The following is a 20,135-nucleotide window of genomic DNA, read 5'->3' as shown; positions in this document are numbered from 1 at the left end:
AAAAAAGAGTGATGTGAAATGAGGAGAACCACGTAAGAGCCCAGAATGAGCAGAGGCTGGCGAAAAATATTAAGAACAATAAAAAAGATTTTAAAAAATGCATGTAGGGCAAGAGGAACAAGAAAGAAGGTACAGGCCTACTGCTTGGGGCAGATGGTATAATGTTAGCAGACAATACAGAGAAAGCAGAACTACTTAACTCCTCTTTTGCTTTTCCATTAAGAAGAAATATTCAAAATTGAAAGGGGCACAAGAAACATGCTCAAAGGAAACTTGAAACATCTTACTGTAAGGATCTACACGGACTTCATGAAGGAGGTGAGATTTGAGCCACTCCTGATGAATAATATTGAAAAAACAGAACTTACTAAATAGAGAGAATAAATCAGGAAAAGACAGAGCTGGAGTAGAAAGGTAGAAGACTTCTAAATACTGTATTTCATCAATCTGAGGACACAACATCTTTCCCACATTTTAACATCTCTGAAATTGGAATGTATCTTAAAACAGATGGTTAAAAAAAAAGCACTGTGCTATACTTAACTGGCAGCACTTTTCTCTCTCAGAGGTACACAAAATACTGGTGTATCCTACAAGTGATGGTACCTTAGATTTAATTTTCTCCCTGAGGTTCTATAGTTCCAATCAGAATAAAGGCATAGGTACTATAGGTATACTCTGCCAATCAGAGTAGAGGCATAGGTACTATACCTATTTAAAAAAGGTGGGGGGCGGGATCCTAAATCCTGATTAATCGGCTCACAAATATTTCAAGGCAAAATTTAAGTTTAAATTCCTCTAAAGTCATAATAACCTAAAACAATTTACCTCCTAACAGCATTCATTTTGGAATCTACTCTTCTATCTTCTCTTCTGTTCTCTACCTGGCCTTGCTTCTCTCTAATCTTTTCTTCTTTTTTCCTAACTTTTGTCTACTATCCTCGCTTCCTCTCTCCTCCTTGTTCCCTCTCTTTTCTATTGCTTCTCCCTTTAAAATTTTCTTTTAAAAAATTTAAAAGTAGCTCAAGTATTCTATATTTCTCCTAGTAAAATCATGAAAGTCACATTTTACTTCTACCAGTTCCATGTCTGACTTTCTTTGTATTTACACTACCTGTGGAACTAGGATAGACTCTGTAGAGCAGTATCTTTCCAAATGTGGTCTGACATCTACTGAATCAGAATCTTTAAGGTAAGTCCCAGAAATCTGTGTTCTCAGCAAGCTCTGCATCACCACTGCTACAGAGGCTAGGCTGACCAAGTTTCTATAAAAGCCAAGTTAATGTTCTTCATTCAATTATTATAGTAGTCACAATTTCAACTTTTTCACTGTTTCAAAATGTGATCACAAAATCTTTCTTATTCCTAATGATTTCTTATCTCAGAGAATAAAACTGTTAAACCTATTCTACTTGCAGTTTCAAAATGTAATAATAGATAGACTTTTGCTTCTGCAGAGTTTGTAGAACAGAGTACTGGAGAGGAGAGAGCTGTACAGAAAGAGAATGCTGGAGATACACAGAAGGGTAGCTCTCAAGTATTTGGCAAAGAGCTGATCAGAACATGTATGTGAAGAAACTACCCAAGGCTGGAGAAAAAATCATCCCAAAAGATTAGAGGGAACAGTGCCCATCACTCATTCAAAGCTGGAAAGAGTGTCTGTTCTCTCCAGCTAAACTGGAAAAACTCTTAATTTATAGGGCATTAGATAGAGCACTCAGAAAGGTTTTTACTTCAGTAGTGGTGAAATAATTAGCCCTAGACAAGCATTGCTCCAATCAAGCTTAATAAATCATAAAAGTGAGGCCCAAAAGGATCAAACTGTTTCCAAGTAACTTAACTATATTCCAGAACAAAGCTCAAGAAGATTTATAGGAATATGAAAATATCTAGCATCCAGCCATGGAAAGGTAACCCAAGCAAAGACCACCAGACATACAAAGAGAGAGGAAAATATGGCTTATAATGAAGACAATAATCAATCAATTGAAACTGACCCAGAATTGACATTGACGTTAGAATTAGCAGAGCATATTAAAACTATCATAGTTGTATTCTATATGTTCAAAAAGTTAAGTAGAGACATGGAAGATATTAAAATAAACCCAAATCAAAATTCTAGAGTTGAAAATTATAATATGAGATGAAAAATACACTGAATGGAATAACAGAATAGACACGGCTGCTGCTAAGACTAGTGAGCATGAAGGCATAGAAAAAGAAACTATAGAAAATGAAACACACAGAGAAAACAGAATCCAAAAGAATTTAAAAGAGCATCAGTGAGCTGTGAGATAACTTCAAGTAGCATAGCATATGTGTAATTAGAGTCCCTGAAGGAGAACAGAGATTGGAGGGGACAGAAAAATATTTGAAGAAATAATGGCCCAAAATTTTCCAAATTTGATGCAAACTATAAAACAAGAGATCCACGAAGCTCAATAAATTCAAAGCACAAGAAACATGAAGAAAACTCCACCAAGGCCCATAATAATCAAAGTGCTCAAAACCAGTTATAAAGGGAAAATGTAGAAGTACGCAGAGGAAAAAGACATATTACATACGGAGGAATAAAAATAAGAATAAAACAGATTTCTCATCGGAAATAATGCAACTGAAAAGACAGCTGAACAACATCTGTAAAGTACTGAAAGAAAAAACTCAATATAAAATTCTATATACAGAAAAATTCCTTTTGAAAACAGAGGCCAGATGAAGCCTTTTTAGATAGATACACAAAGGAATTTATCAACAGCAGAACTGCACTCTAAGAAATGTTACAGGAAGTCTTTCAGGCAAAAGGAAAATTACACCACATGGAAATATGGGCTTGCACAAAGGCATTAAGCACACCAAAAATGGAAATGACAGAAGTAAATAGATAAGATTTTCCCCCTTTAATATCTAAATCACTTGAAAAAGACAACTGACTGTTTAAACATTATTAAGTATATAACACATGTATAAGTAAAATATATGACAACAATAGCATAAAGACTGGGAGGGGAGAAGAAGTATACTGTAAATTTCTTAAACATATGTGAAATAGTAGAATCTCACATGAAGATAAACTATAATAAGAGGTATACTATAAACCCTAAAATAACCACTAAAAAAACAAAGAGTTAAAGCCGGCAAGACAAGAAAGAAGACAAAATGGAATAAAAAATACTGAATTAATTCAATATGAATCAGAAACATCATTAGTCAAATGAAAATTAAAATGACAATGAGATACCACTACAGACGTATTAGAATGGCTATAATTAAAAAGGCTAACCATATTAAGTGTTGGCAAGGATATGAAGGAACTGGTGGGAATATAAAATGGTACAATTATTTTGGAAAACAGCTTGGCAGTTCTTAGAAAGGTGAAGAATATGACCCAGTCATTCCATTCATAAGTATTTATCCAAGAGAAATGAAATCCTTTTTCCATACAAAGTCTTGTATTCAAATGTTCATAGTAGCCTTATTTGTAGTAGCCCAAAACTGGAAATACCCAAATGTTCATCAACAGACGAATGGATAAACAAACTGTGGTATATCCATACAACAGAGTATCTACTCAACAATAAAAAGCCATGAAATACTGATACACATTACAACATGGATGAACCTCAAAATATACATGCAGAGTGAAAGAAACCAGACAAAAAAGATGTATTAGATGATTCTATTTATATAAAATTCTAGAAAATTCAAACTAATGTATAGTGACAGAAAGCGGGTCAATGGTTGCTTGAGTAGTGAGGGTGTATGTGCATGTGGGAGGATGTGGGAGGGAGAAGCCAGAAGGAAGGTTACAAATGGGTATAAGGAAACTTTTGGGGGCAATGGATATATTCATTATCTTAACTGGGTTCACTGGTGATGGGTTCACATTATCTTGATTGTGGTGATGGTGTCATGGTGTATACATATGTCAAAACTTATCGAATTGTATAGTTTATTATATGTCAATTACACCTCAAGAAAGCTGTTTGGAAAAAAGCAGAAAGAAAACTGAAAAACAATATCATATATTACTTATATATAGTTATGTGCACAAAAATGATAAATACTTAAAACAGGGGAAAAGATTTCCTTCAGATGCAGACAGGAACAAAGTAAATGGAATCAAGAAAGGATACACAAGGGACTTCAGTGGTATTTTTAAAGTTTTCTTCCAAAAAAGGGGATGAAACTGTGGCAAAATGTTAAGAGTTGACAAAGTTGGGTGATGAGTGTTATATTATTTTTATTATTTCCTACATATTTGTACATTTGAAATGTGTGTGTGTGTGTGTGTGTGTGTAATTTTTGAAAAAGGTACCTCAATGTTAAGGTTGTTGTCAGGGTAGTTCGTTATTCCTCTCTCAAGCGTTTAAGTTCAGAACCATTTCCTAGGGCTACAGAGAGTAGGTAAAAATATAACATACTAGGCCCCTGACATTCTACACAAAATTGTCTGTACATTGGTGTTTCTGCATTTTTCTAAAAAGTAGACCCATAGTATCCTGATTATTATATTAGCCACCTACCTGGTATTCTTGCTTCAATCCTTGCTCCCTTAGAATCTATCCTTTTCATAATAGTCAAGGTGATCTTTTAAATCATATCAGGTTATCATCTGCTCAGAACCTTCCAAAGGTTTTCTATCCAACTTTGTTATGATATTCTGCAAGGCCTTCCGTAATCAGGCCCAGATGATCTCTCTGACCTCCTCTCCCGTGCTCACAATCAGCCACACTGACCTCCTTATTACTCCCTGAATATGCCACGCATCCTCTCACCTCAGAGTCTTCACACTTGATTTCCCTTCTACCTGGAGAAGTCTATTCCCGATGGTTTATGCCTTCACTTCCTTCAGGTCTTTGCTCAAATGGCATCAGAAACCTTCCATAACCACCCTACATAAAAGAACACTCATCACCTTCTGTGATTCTCTGTTCTTTTTAACCTGCTTTTACTTTTATTTCAAGGTACTTATAGCCATCTAAATATTATATATTTATTTATTTTAAAAATGTCTCTGTTTTCTTCACTCCCGCCTGCAGAATATAAGTTCAATGAGAAAAGAATTTTCTTCTGTTTTGCTCACAGCTATATTTCCAGTGTCTAGAATAGTATCTAGGATGTAGTAAATATTCAAATGTTTCTGTTCTTCTAATAATCAGGTCAGAAAGGAAGATAATATGCCAAGTTCTGAAAATCTGCAAAAATACCAAGTTTGATACATGGTATATAACCAAGGAAGTTTAAAAAAAAAAAGAAAGTATACCAACTCACTAATTAAAAAGCTTTGCAGTATGCAAGCAGTAAACAGCAAACTATGGCCAAACTTTCAGTAAAGGTGACATCTCTCTCTTTATAGTTTTGAAATTAAATTTAATAACTAGTTATGGCTTTTTCCCTTCTTCCAGAAATATCCTGAAATTTCTGTCTAAAGATTAAAAGATATGTTTAAATGAATACTTATCCATACTGATAACTGTAAAAAGTAATTATTCTGAGTTAATTAAAATTCTGAAAAATGTCCAATTATGTATTTAATGATTAAAAGAAGAGAGGCTATACATATATTTGCCTTTGTTAAATATTGATTTAAGGATTTCTAATATGTTTTTACAACATGTAATTTTAAGAGCAAATGTACACAGCAGAAAACATTTGGTATCAATAATTAATCTAATTTCTTTACAAACACAGAGCACAAGTCCACTGGTAAACATTTAAACAACTTAGAGTAAACACATTCTAGATGTCATATAATTTATCATTAAGGACTCCAGAGTCATAACTATTTAATTAAAATAAATCTGGACTTCTCCTTGCTTGTATTACCTAACTACTATACTAAGGTATTAATAGTAATGAGTTCACACTTACTTCAAAATCAGAAGGCACCAAAAAGAATACATACAGCTTAAAAAATATTAAATGAACCACCAAAAGGAATGAAAACCAAAGGAGAAAAGGGCCTCCATTCATTTACTCAACAAATATCTAATGAAGACCTACAATATAGGTATTAAGCACAGTATTCCTGAGAATATTCCTGGATTGTCTATCCATCTGAGTTAATAGTAAAAATAATTCCAGATTGGATCCCTGCCCTTCCACTTATGAAGGCCTTGTGCTTTAGACAAACACCAAAGTTTCTCTGTTCTTCAGCCTTCTTTTATCTGAAAAATAAGGATAACACTGCCCTTATCTAGCATCCAGATAGCTGGCACTCTTTCACTTACTGGTCTCTATAAAATATTTGACAATTAGTCATATACTGACATATTAACATTTTATAAAGCTTTAAATTATTATTTAAATATTTAACATTTCATGAATTCTCATCTAGGTAAGTTTCTTCAAAGCAGAAACCATGACACATTTTTCAGAATCCTCTATTATCAACTAGTATTATTACCATATGTTAACTGTTTGGGGAGAGGGACAGGGAGAGCTGAGTTTTAAAGAATATGTTTTGTACTTTTCTATGACAAGCCAAAAAAATGATAAAAAGTGATGCAATTATAATGTGTTTCAAATTAAACTAACAAAAAGCCAGGAATCTTTTTAGCTTGATCTAGCAGTTAAAAATGCAAGTATCAAATCAAACTTACTCCAATTCCCCTGAGAGGAGCTGTGTAAGCACTTTGCACACATGGTCAACAATCCTTACAATGGTCAACAATCCTTACAACAATCCTGTCATACAGAATGAAATTTTACTTTCAGAAAAAATATATATAAATAGCAGTAAGAATTTTTTTGCAGAGGGAGCTGTTATCATTTATAAATGTTATCATTTATAAGCTGTTATCATTTATCATTTTTAAAAGATAAATTTGGGGCTTTCCTGGTGGCACAGTGGTTAAGAATCTGCTTGCCAATGCAAGGGACATGGGTTTGAGCCCTGGTCTGGGAAGATCCCACATGCCACAGAGCAACTAAGCCTGTATGCCCAACTACTGAGCCTGTGCTCTAGCACCCATTAGCCACAACTACTAAGCCCATGCACCACAACTACTGAAGCCCACACACCTATAGCCCATGATCCACACGAGAAGCCACCGCAATAAGAAGCTCACGCACCTCAACGAAGAGTAGCCTCCACTCGCTACAACTAGAGAAAGCCCAAGCACAGCAATGAAGACCCAACACAGCCAAAAATAAATTAAAAAAAAAAAACTCCTTAAAAGATAAATTTGAACAAGTTGCTTTATTAACTGTTTCTTTCAATAACCAGTGAGCCAGATTGAAAAAAACCCATAAAGAATTGAAACAAGAAAAGACAAATGGGTGATATTGTAAGAGAAGAAAAATATCACCCTCCCCCCAAAAGCCCTATTAATAGAAAGTGCAAAGGGATTTAGACCAATTATTAGAAATAATAAGTTTAAAGATAATTGGCCATAAGATCTATATATGAAAACTAACTATATTTCTCTATACACCAACAAAAGTTAGAAAACATAATTTAAAAGGACATGTTTAACACCTCCCCAGAACACACACACACACACACACACACACACACACACACACACACACCCTGAAACAATGAAGTACTTAAGAACAGATTAATGAAATAGACTGAAATAGAGAAACAAAGTTAAGTGTGAGCCCTGTATTCCAGTCATCTGTTGCTGCATAACAAATTCCTCCAAAACTTAAAGGCCTAAAACCGCCACTTAATTCTGCTAATGATTTTGCGGATCACACATTTAGGAAGTCAGCTGAGGAGTTCTCACTTGGGGTCTCTCATGCGGTTGAGTCAGATGTTGGCTGAAGCCACAGTCATCTGAAGGCTCAACTGCACTGATGTCCAAGATGGCTCACTCAAGTGCTGGCACCTGAGGCTGGAAATTTCTGAGCTCAGCTGTGGCTGTGGCTATCTCCCATGTGGGAGTCTTCAGATATTTGGACATTTCACATGATGGCTAAGTTCCCCCAGTGCAAGCATCCTCAGAGAACCAGTGGGAGCTATCTGGCCTTTTCTGATCTAGCCTCAGAAGTCTGGTGGCATTACTTCTGCCTCAGCTCAGATTCAAAGGAAGGAGAATTAGACGCCACTGTTGCTACTGTTTGTGGGTGAGTAGCAACGTCATACTGTAGAAGATGATGTAGGATGCAAGATACTTTGCAGGTATCTTTAAAATGTACAATCTGTATGCAGAAAATGCACCACAATCTGTATGCAGAAAACTATAAAGATACACAAATAATAAAGAATACATAACCAAGTATAAGAATATCCCATATTCACAGGCAGTAAAACTGGACATCGTAAATACATAATTTGTCTCTAAATAGATGGATAAATCTAATGCAATTCCCAAATTTCCAACAAGACTGTGTATGAACTTTGAAAAGCAGATTCCAAATTTTATATGGAAGGCTAAATGGCCAAGAATTGCCAAAACACACTTGAAAAGGTAGAATAAGGTAATCATATTATCCAACTAGATATCAAGCTTTATCACAAGACTGTCTTAATTAACACAGTGTGGACCCTGGTGGAGAAATAGACAAATTGACCAGTGGAACAGAGAAGAAAGAATGGAGACACACTTATGCATATATGGAATTGTGATATGGAAATAACACTGCAGAAATCAGTTAATAATGAGATAACTGGTTTTCCAAAAGAAATAAAACAAAATTTTATTTATATCTATCTCATACCATCAATACCAGATGGATTAACAACTTAACTGTTAAAAGCAAAACATTTAAAACATTCAATAGAAAATATAGGGAAATTATCTTCTTGATCTTAGGATACAGAACATTCCTTGAACAAGATACCAACAGCATGAACCACAAGAGAAAACACTGATAAATTAGATAAAGACTGACACATTTAAATTAAGAACCCCTTTTCAACAAAGACGCTATACCAAAAATAAAAAGATACTTACTCCTTACTATACAAATCGAATAATGATAAATCTAGAAAATTTATAGTAACCGTTCATGAAATTGTCTAAAAATAAGTTTTACACAAACTAGCAAAGAACAAGCCTATACAAAAAATTCAAGGAAGATATGAATAAAACTAAGCAAATACCCACATCTAACAACAGTTTCGATCTCATTATTTTAATGGCACACATGAAGCTTTTATGCCAGAAGGAGATCAATAATGTAAATACATATATATTTTTTAAATCAGTAAACAAACACTTTGACCATACCACTGTCTCAAGAAAATCATAAGTGATTTTTAATGACATGTTAAACAGTGAAGATGGTAAGAAATGCAAGTCATAATAATCTCATTGACATTAACAGGTAGAGTACCATTCAATAAACTCTGCATCTTGCTGAGCACCTGGTACTGTGACATACACAATTATATACTATGGAGACATAGTCCCTGATCTTTAGGGCTATAATCTAGGTAGCAAGAAATAAAATACACATATAGAGAGGCAAGTCAAATTTCCACCTAAGTCTCAAATCAATCTTTTTTCTCTATCTTCACCATCTCGGTAACCACTCCTAAATGATCTTTTACATTCATTTCATTCTATCCCAGTCTATTCACTATACTGCAGCTATAATAACCTTTCTGAAATGTAAGACGACCAGAGATGCATTTTTCGGTGAAAAAGACTATAGATTCACAAACACGAGAGAGGACCTTCAAGATGGCAGAGAGGAGTAAAACGTGGAGATCACCTTCCTCCCCAAAAATATATCAAAAATACATCTACATATGGAACAACTCCTACAGAACACCTACTGAACACTGGCAGAAGACCTCAGATTTCCCAAAAGGCAAGAAACTCCCCAGGTACCTGGCCATGTGGCTGACAGGTCTTGGTGATCTGGCCGGGTGTCAGGCCTGAGGCTCTGAGGTGGGAGAGCTGAGTTCAGGACATTGGACCACCAGAGACCTCCCAACCCCATGTAATATCAAACGGCGAGAGCTCTCCCAGAGATCTCCATCTTAATGCTAAGACCTAGCTCCACTCAACGACCTGCAAGCTCCAGTGCTGGACACCCCATGCCAAACAAATAGCAAGGCAGGAACACAACCCCACCCAATAGCAGAGAGGCTGCCTAAAATCATAATAAGTTCACAGACACCCCAAAACACACCACCAGACATGGTCCTTCCCACTAGAAAGACAAGATCCAGCATCATCCACCAGAACACAGGCACCAGGCCCCTCCACCAGGAGGCCTACACAACCCACTGAACCAACCTTAGCCACTGGAGGCAGACACTAAAAACAACAGGAACTATGAACCTGCAGCTGCGAAAAGGAGACACCAAACACAGCAAGTAAACCAAAACGAGAAGACAGAGAAATAAGCAGCAGATGAAGAAGCAAAGTAAAAACCCACCACACCAAACAAATGAAGAGAAAATAGGTAGTCTACCTGAAAAATATTTCAGAATAATGAGAGTAAAGCTGATCCAAAATCGTGGAAGTAGAAAATACGATTAACGTTTAAAAGGCCCTAGAAGAACTAAACAGCAAACAAACAATGACGAACAACACAGTAAATGAAATTAAAAATTCACCAGAAGGAATCAGTAGCAGAATAACTGAGGCAGAAGAATGGATAAGTGACCTGGAAGATAAAACAGTGGAAATAACTACCACAGAGCAGAATAAAGAAAAAAGAATGAAAAGAATTGAGGACAGTCTCAGAGACCTCTGGGACAACACTAAACACACCAACATTCAAATTATAGGGGTCCCAAAAGAAGAAGAGAAAAAGAAAGGGACTGAGAAAATATTTCAAGAGATTATACTTGAAAACCACCCTAATATGGGAAAGGGAATAGTCAATCAAGTCCAGGAAGCACAGAGAGTCCCATACAGGATAAATCCAAGGAGAAACACACCAAGACACATATTAGTCAAACTATCAAAAATTAAATACAAATAAAAAATATTAAAAGCAGCAACAAAAAGCAACAAATAACATACAAGGGAATCCCCATAAGGTTAACAGCTGATCTTTCAGCAGAAACTCTGCAAGCCAGAAGGGACTGGCAAGACATATTTAAAGTGATGAAAGGGAAAAAGCTACAACCAAGATTACTCTACCAAGCAAGGATCTCATTCAGATTCGACAGAGAAATTAAAACGTTAACAGACAAGCAAAAGCTAAGAGAATTCAGCAGCACCAGACCAGCTCTACAACAAATGCTAAAGGAACTTCTCTAGGCAGGAAACACAAGAGAAGGAGAAGACCTACAATAACAAACCCAAAACAATTAAGAAAATGGTAATAGGAACATACATATCAATAATTACCTTAAATGGAAATGGATTAAATGCTCCCACCAAAAGACACCCACTGGCTGAAAGGATACAAAAACAGGACCCATATATATGCTGTCTAAAAGAGACCCACTTCAGACCTAGGGACACATACAGACTGAAAGCGAGGTGATGGAAAAGATATTCCATGCAAATGGAAATCAAAACAAAGCTGAAGTAGCAATTCTCGTATCAGACAAAATAGACTTTAAAATAAAGACTATTACAAGAGACAAAGAAGGACACTACAGAATGATCAAGGGATCAATCCAAGAAGATATAACAATGGTAAATATTTATGCACCCAACATAGGAGCACCTCAATACATAAAGCGAATGCCAACAACCATAAAAGGGGAAATCGACAGTAACACAATAAAAATAGGGGACTTTAACATCCCACCTTCACCAATGGACAGAACATCCAAAATGAAAATTAATAAGGAAACATAAGCTTTAAATGATACATTAAACACGATGGACTTAATTGATATTTACAGGACATTCTCAAGTGCTCATGGAACACTCCCCAGGATAGATCATATCTTGGGTCACAAATCAAGCCTTGGTAAATTTAAGAAAATTGAAATCGTATCAAGTATCTTTTCTGCCCACAACGCTATGAGACTAGATAGCAATTACAGGAAAAAAAACTGTAAAAAGTACAAATACATGGAGGCTAAACAATACACTACTAAATAACCAAGAGATCACTGAAGAAATCAAGGAGGAAATCAAAAAATACCTAGAGGGGCTTCCAAGGTGGCACACTGGCTAAGAATCCGCCTGCCACTGCAGGGGACACGGGTTCGAGCCCTGGTCCGGGAAGATTTCCACATGCTGCAGAGCAACTAAGCCCATGCAACACAACTACTGAGCCTATGCTCTAGAGCCCACGACGCACAACTACTGAAGCCCATGCACCTAGAGCCTGTGCTCTGCAACAAGAGAAGCCACCGCAATGAGAAGCCTGCACACTGCAACGAAGAGTAGCCCCCACTCACCGCAACTTGAGAAAGCCCGCGCACAGCAACAAAGACCCAACACAGCCAAAAAAAAAAAAAAAAAAAAAAAAAAAACCCTAGAAACAAATGACAATGAAAACACGACAACAAATGCAGCAAAAGCAGTTCTAAGAGGGAAGTTTAGAGCGATACAATCTTACCTCAAGAAACATCTCAAATAAATAAACTAAGCTAAAGCAATTAGAGAAAGAAGAATTTAAAAAAAACACCAAAGTTAGCAGAAGGAAAGAAATCATAAAGATCAGATCAGAAATAAATGAAAAAGAAATGAAGGAAACATTAGCAAAAATCAATAAAACTAAAAGCTGGTTCTTTGAGAAGATAAACAAAACTGATAAACCATTGTCCAGACTCATCAAGAAAAAAAGGGAGAAGACAAATCAACAGAATTACAAGGGAAAAACGAAAAGTAACAACTGACACTGCCGAAATACAAAAGATCATGAGAGATTACTATAAGCAACTCTATGCCAGACAACCTGGAAGAAATAGACAGATTCTTAGAAAAGCACAACCTTCTGAGACTGAACCAGGAACAAATAGAAAATATAAACAGACCAATCACAAGCACTGGAATTGAAACTGTGATTAAAAATCTTCCAACAAACAAAAGCCCAGGACCAGATGGATTCACAGGCAAATTCTAGCAAACATTTAGAGAAGAGCGAACACCTATCCTTCCCAAACTCTTCCAAAATGTATCAGAGGGAGGAACACTCCCAAACTCATTCTGTGAGGGCATCATCACCCTGATACCAAAACCAGACAAAGATGTCACAGAAAAAGAAAACTACAGGCCAATATCACTGATGAATATAGATGCAAAAATCCTCAACAAAATACTAGGAAACAGAATCCATCAGCACATTAAAAGGATCATACAACATGATCAAGTGGGGTTTATCCCAGGAATGCAAGGATTCTTCAATATACGCATATCAATCAGTGTGATACACCACATTAACAAACTGAACGATAAAAACCATATGGTCATCTCAACAGATTCAGGAAAAGCTTTCAATAAAATTCAACACCCATTTGTGATAAAAACCCTCCAGAAAGTAGGCATAGAGGGAACTTTCCTCAACATAATAAAGGCCATATATGACAAACCCACAGCCAACATTCTTCTCAGTGGTGAAAAACTGAAACCACTTCCACCAAAATCAGGAAGAAGACAAGGTTGCCCACTCTCACCACTCTTATTCAACATAGTTTTGGAAGTTTTAGCCACAGAAATTAGAGAAGAAAAAGAAATAAAAGGAATCCAAATCAGAAAAGAAGAAGTAAAACTGTCACTGTTTGCTGATGACGTGATACTACACATAGAGAATCCTAAAGATACTACCAGAAAACTACTAGAACTAATAGGTGAATTTGGTAAAGTAGCAGGATACAAAATTAATGCACAGAAATCTCTGGCATTCCTATACACTAATGATGAGAAATCTGAAAGAGAAATTAAGGAAACACTCCCATTTACCACTGCAAGAAAAAGAATAAAATACCTAGGAATAAACGTATCTAAGGAGACAAATGATCTGTATGCAGAAAACTATAAGACACTGATGAAAGAAATTAAAGATGATACAAACAGATAGAGAGATATACCATGTTCTTGGATTGGAAGAATGAACATTGTGAAAATGACTCTACTACCCAAAGCAATCTACAGATTCAATGCAATCCCTATGAAACTACCAATGGCATTTTTCAGAGAACTAGAACAAAAAAATTCACAACTTGTATGGAAACACAAAAGACCCCGAACAGCCAAAGCAATCTTGAGAACGAAAAATGGAGCTGGAGGAATCAGGCTCCCTGACTTCAGACTATACTACAAAGCTACAGTAATCAAGACAGTATGGTACTGGCACAAAAACAGAAATATACATCAATGGAACAGGATAGGAAGCCCAGAGATAAACCAATGCACATATGGTCACCTTATCTTTGATAAAGGTGGCAGGAATGTACAGTGGAGAAAGGACAGCCTCTTCAATAAGTGGTGTTGGGAAAAATGGACAGCTACATGTAAAAGTATGAGATTAGTTCACTCCCTAACACCATACACAAAAATAAGCTCAAAATGGATTAAAGACCTAAAGGTAAGGCCAGAAAGTATCAAACTCTTAGAGAAAAACATAGGCAGAACACTCTATGACATAAATCACAGCAAGATCCTTTTTGACCCACCTCCTAGAGAAATGGAAATACAAACAAAAATAAACAAACGGGACCTAATGAAACTTAGAAGCTTTTGCACAGCAAAGGAAACAAGACAAAAAGGCAACCCTCAGAATGGGAGAAAATATTTGCAAATGAAGCAACTGACAAAGGATTAATCTCCAAAATTTATAAGCAGCTTATGCAGCTCAATATCAAAAAAACAAACAACCCCATCCAAAAATGGGCAGAAGACCTAAATAGACATTTCTCCAAAAATGATATACAGACTGCCAACAAACACATGAAAGAATGCTCAACATCATTAATCATTAGAGAAATGCAAATCAAAACTACACTGAGATATCATCTCACACTAGTCAGAATGACCATTATCAAAAAATCTAGAAACAATAAATGCTGGAGTGGGTGTGGAGAAAAGCAAACCCTCTTGCACTGTTGGTGGGAATGTGAATTGGTACAGCCACTATGGAGAACAGTATGGAGGTTCCTTAAAAAACTACAAATAGGGGCTTCCCTGGTGGCACAGTTGTTGAGAGTCCACCTGCCATTGCACGGGACGTGTGTTCGTGCTCCAGTCCCGGAAGATCCCACATGCCGCGGAGCGGCTGGGCCCCTGAGCCATGACCGCTGAGCCTGCGCGTCCGGAGCCTGTGCTCCGCAACGGGAGAGGCCACAGCAGTGAAAGGCCCGCATACCACAAAACAAACAAACAAAAACTACTAATAGAACTACCATATGACCCAGCAATCCCACTACTGGGCATATACCCTGAGAAAACCATAATTCAAAAAGAGTCATGTACCAAAATCTTCATTGCAGTTCTATTTACAATAGCCCAGAGATGAAAACAACCTAAGTGTCCATCATCGGATGAATGGATAAAGAAGATGTGGCACATATATGCAATGGAATATTACTTAGCCATAAAAGAAACGAAATTGAGCTATTTGTAATGAGGTGGATAGACCTAGAGTCTGTCATACAGAGTGAAGTAAGTCACAAAGAGAAAGACAAATACCTTATGATAACAGATATATATGGAATTTAAGAAAAAAAAATTTCATGAAGAACTTAGGGGTAAGACAGGAATAAAGACACAGACCTACTAGAGAATGGACTTGAGGATATGGGGAGGAGGAAGGGTAAGCTGTGACAAAGCGAGAGAGTGGCATATATACACTACCAAATGTAAAATAGATAGCTAGTGGGAAGCAGCCGCATAGCACAGGGAGATCAGCTTGGTGTTTTGTGACCACCTAGAGCGGTGGGATAGGGAGGGTGGGAGCAAGGGAGACGCAAAAGGGAAGAGATATGGGAACATATGTATATGTATAACTGATTCACTTTGTTATAAAGCAGAAACGAACACACCATTGTAAAGCAATTATACTCCAATAAAGAATTAAAAAAAAAACATTACTATCCAAGGTGCATATAAAAAGCTTCCACCCTTCAAAGCAATAAAAGAAAAAATCCAGATTAAGACGACAAAGCAGTGTTATTTTAACCTACTAATTAGCAAAAATTTGAGGAATGAGTAATACTAGTGTTGTAAAATGCATTCATTGTGAAAGTGTAAGTTGATGTATCATTTCTGGAGAAAATTTTGGTGATATGAATCAAAATCTTAAAAATATGTATGACATCTGATTCAATAATTATTGCTAAAAATGTATCCTTAAGGAAATAGTTACAAATACATATAAAAGGATTCAGCTACAAGGGTATATATTTTAGCAAAATTTTCTTAAGACTGTCTTTTCATACTGATTTACCTGAAACAATAAAATAGCCTTACCTGAACTGTACGTCCTGCATTGATATGCTCTTCATGCAACTTGTCCCAGATTCTGCACCTCTGATACTATATGAAAGAAAGGGGAAAGGTACTGAGTTTTTTTTTATCACTAAGTGATTATTCCCAATTTACCTCAAAAATCCCCACTCACCCACCCAAAGTTAAACATACCAGCTAAAATATTTACTGCCTTAGTAGTGGAAATTAACTGTCCAAAGTCCATACAACAGGAAGTTTTCAAAAACATTACACACAAAATTCTGGTAAATGGTAAAAACAAACAAAACCCACTAAATACTCTTTATTTTACTGAAAAAGAGTATGTATTTTGTCTATAATGCACACTCTTTGGAGGTGAAAAAAATGAGAATGTAAAAGAGTGTGAAAAATGAAAAGATTAACAGCATTCATCAGATATTGTTACTATATATGAAGACTTTGAAATGTCTGTTAATGATAGAGTCAAGTATTGAAAACTAAAATCTGATTTGAGAAAAAGTAACATGGATACTGCAGACTATAAAGTATATAAAAATGAGAATGAACATTTAATATATATGTCTTAATTTTTACCAAGGTAATGTTTAGTTTTCAGAGTTCATCCAAGAAACTTAACGAGCGTGATAATGGAAAATTTTTCATTTGACAGGAAAATGTGATAACATTATGACGGAATACTTGTATAAAATATAAACAACACCAAATGTCACACATTATTTTTGGTTGAAATAAAAACCCCAAATAATTAAGATGTTAGCAGATGTGAATAATGACATTAAACACATTTTTGGTATAACCCACACACACACACTACTCTGAAAGCACAGTAACATGAAAATGCCCCATATACACATAGAAGGAAAAATAGATTATAAAAGTAGAGCACTAAAATTTTTTCTAGGGTATTTTTATATTCCCTATTCTGCATATTCTTTAAATTTGGTAGTGAATAATGCAGCAAAAAACTCTTTTGATACTCCTGAATTTTTGTTTTTTATATCATCTAAGAACTAAACAATAGCCATTAAGCTTAAAAATAACAGACTATGGAGAACAATATGGAGGTGCCTTAAAAAACTAAAAATAGAACTACCATATGACCGAGCAATCCCACTACTGGGCATATACCCTGAGAAAACCATAGTTCAAAAAGACACATGCACCCCAATGTTCACTGCAGCACTATTTACAATAGCCAGGACATGGAAGCAACCTAAATGTCCATCAACAGATGAATGGATAAAGAAGATGTGGCACATATATACAATGGAATATTACTCAGCCATAAAAAGGAATGAAATTGGGTCATTTGTAGAGATGTAGATGGACCGAGAGACTACATCTACAGAGTGAAATAAGTCAGAAAGAGAAAAACAAACATTGTATATTAATGCATATATGTGGAATCTAGAAAAATGGTATAGATGATCTTATTTGCAAAGCAGAAATAGAGACACAGATGTACAGGACAAACACATGGACACCAAGGGGGAAGGAGGGTGGGATGAATTAGAAGATTGGCATTGACATATATACGCTATTGAAACTATGTATAAAACAGATAACTAGTGAAAACCTACTGTATAGCACAAGGAACTCTACTCAGTGCTCTGTGTGGTGACCTAAACGGGAAGGAAATCAAAAAAGAGCAGATATATGTGTACGTATAGCTGATTCATTTTGCTGTACAGTAGAAACTGACACAACATTGTAAAGCAACTATACTCCAATAAAAATTAAAAAATAGACTATATTGAGAATATATTTACCAAACATAAAACTTAAAACCACTACGCAATCAAATAAATTTAAAACCACTATCAATCTACTTTTGCTTCTAAGAAAAATTTAATTGATGCCATCAGACCCAGTATAAATGCTCCTTTAATGTTATGATATTAACAAAAAGAATGTAAGCCAAAGATACATGTCTGAAAATAAGCCACTTTAAAATTTATTACTTAATACTAATCTGTCATGATATTTTAAGAAAAATAATGTTAAGGAAACAGTTGAAAATCCAGAGAGGTCAGGGTTGCAAGAATCGTGGAGCAGAGTATCAGAGAGGAAAAAGCTGCATGTGAGGAGATAACTGAAATGAGAGCACTATACTGAGACAGAGTTCCAGAGATCCGCAGGGTTTTCCTTTTGAGTCTTCGGCTGAGTACAGATCAGTACATGCACATAAGCAAACTACCTGAAGTCAGAAAAAGAACCACTGGAAAAGAGCAGGTAGACTAATCCCCCAAAATCACACAAGGCCAGAAACAGTTCATGTGACCACAAGTCAGACTGGAAAAATCTCTCAACACACTAGACATCAGGTGGAGTACTCCAAAGCACTGTCCTACATGGGGAAAAATTAGGCCTGGAATAAAGGCTATTCTGATCCTATGCAAGCTTAAAAGAGCCTCAAAAGGATCAAACTGTTCCCAAATAACTTAAATGTGTCTCAGAATAAATAAAGCTCAAAAGTACTCAAAGTAATGTAAAAATATTCAGTATCCAACAAGTTCAGAATGTCTGGCATCCAATAAACAATTACCATGAATGCAAAAAAGCAGGAAAATATGATCTGCAATGAGAAAAACCAATCAATAGAAACAGATTCGGATATGATAGAGATAATGGAATTAATAGACAAGGATATTAAAAATTATTATGATATATTCCATGTTGTTAAGAAAGAAAAAAACATGAGCATATTGAGACATGGAAGATATTTTTAAAAATTCAATTCCTAGGGGCTTCCCTGGTGGCGCAGTGGTTGAGAGTCCGCCTGCCGATGCAGGGGACACAGGTTCGTGCCCCGGTCCAGGAGGGTCCCACATGCTGCGGAGCGGCTGGGCCCGTGAGCCATGGCCACTGAGCCTGCGCGTCCGGAGCCTGTGCTCCGCAACGGGAGAGACCACAACAGTGAGAGGCCCGCGTACCGCAAAAAAAAAAAAAAAAATTCAATTCCTAAATTTAAAAAAGGTATCTGAAATGAAAAATGCAACAGATGGGTTTAATTGAAGGTAAGACAATGCAAAGAAAAGAATAGTAAATTTAAAGATATAAAGTAGAATCAATCCAAAATGAAACACAGAGAGAGAAAAAAAGATGGACAATAAATGAATAGAGTATCAATGAGTCACAGGCCAATTGAAAGCAACATTTTATGTATGCAATTGGGCTCCCTGAAGGAGAGAAAAAAATTCTGAAAAACTAATGAGACAGTGACTGAGATGGTGGAGGAGGAAGACCGTGAGCTCACCTCTTCCCATAGGTGCACCAAAATTACAACTAATTTCAGAGCAATTATGGATGAGAATGACTTAACGACTAGCAGAAGAGATTTTCCACAACTAAAGATATAAAGGAACCATATAGTTTATGGTCAAAAGGTGCAAACTTCCAGTCATAAGATAAATAAGTACTAGGGATGTAATGTATGCCATGATTAATATATATAATTAACACTGCTGTATGTTATATATGAAAGTTGTTAAGAAAGTAAATCCTAATTTAAATCTCATGACAAAAGAAAAAAGTGTTTTTCTTTTATTTTGTATCTATATGAGATGATGGACCTTCACTATTTATTGTGATCATCATTTCATGAAGTACGTAAGTCAAATCATTATACTGTACACCTTAAACTTAAACAGTGCTGTTTGTCAGTTATATCCCAGTAAGCAAGAAAAAAAAGAAAAATGAGTGGCCAAAGCTTTTCCAAATCTGGTAAAAATTATAAACCCACAGATCCAAGAAACTCAAGGAATACCATAAATAAGAAAAATGAACAAAACTAAACTAATGCACATCATAATAAAATTACTTACAATAAGTGATAGAAAAATCTTAAAAACAGCA

The 20,135-nt window shown here is 35.9% G+C and overlaps 1 protein-coding gene across 6 annotated transcripts in view; it reads right to left on the bottom strand.

Annotated features, from left to right (window-relative positions):
- STX17 (syntaxin 17) overlaps positions 1-20,135 on the bottom strand; it is an 85,283-nt gene that overhangs the window by 47,906 nt on the left and 17,242 nt on the right. For all 6 annotated transcript variants that reach the window (XM_079928016.1, XM_079928018.1, XM_079928017.1 and 3 more), the window contains exon 3: positions 16,281-16,346. In XM_079928016.1, coding sequence (XP_079784142.1) covers positions 16,281-16,346 — 66 coding nt within the window. The remainder of the gene's footprint in view (positions 1-16,280; positions 16,347-20,135) is intronic.

This window comes from Stenella coeruleoalba (assembly GCF_951394435.1).
Source record: "Stenella coeruleoalba genome assembly, chromosome: 7".
In the NCBI taxonomy this organism is placed as follows: domain Eukaryota; kingdom Metazoa; phylum Chordata; class Mammalia; order Artiodactyla; family Delphinidae; genus Stenella; species Stenella coeruleoalba.
The sequence above is the reverse complement of the archived record's forward strand: the minus strand, read 5'-3'. Positions and strand labels throughout refer to the sequence as shown.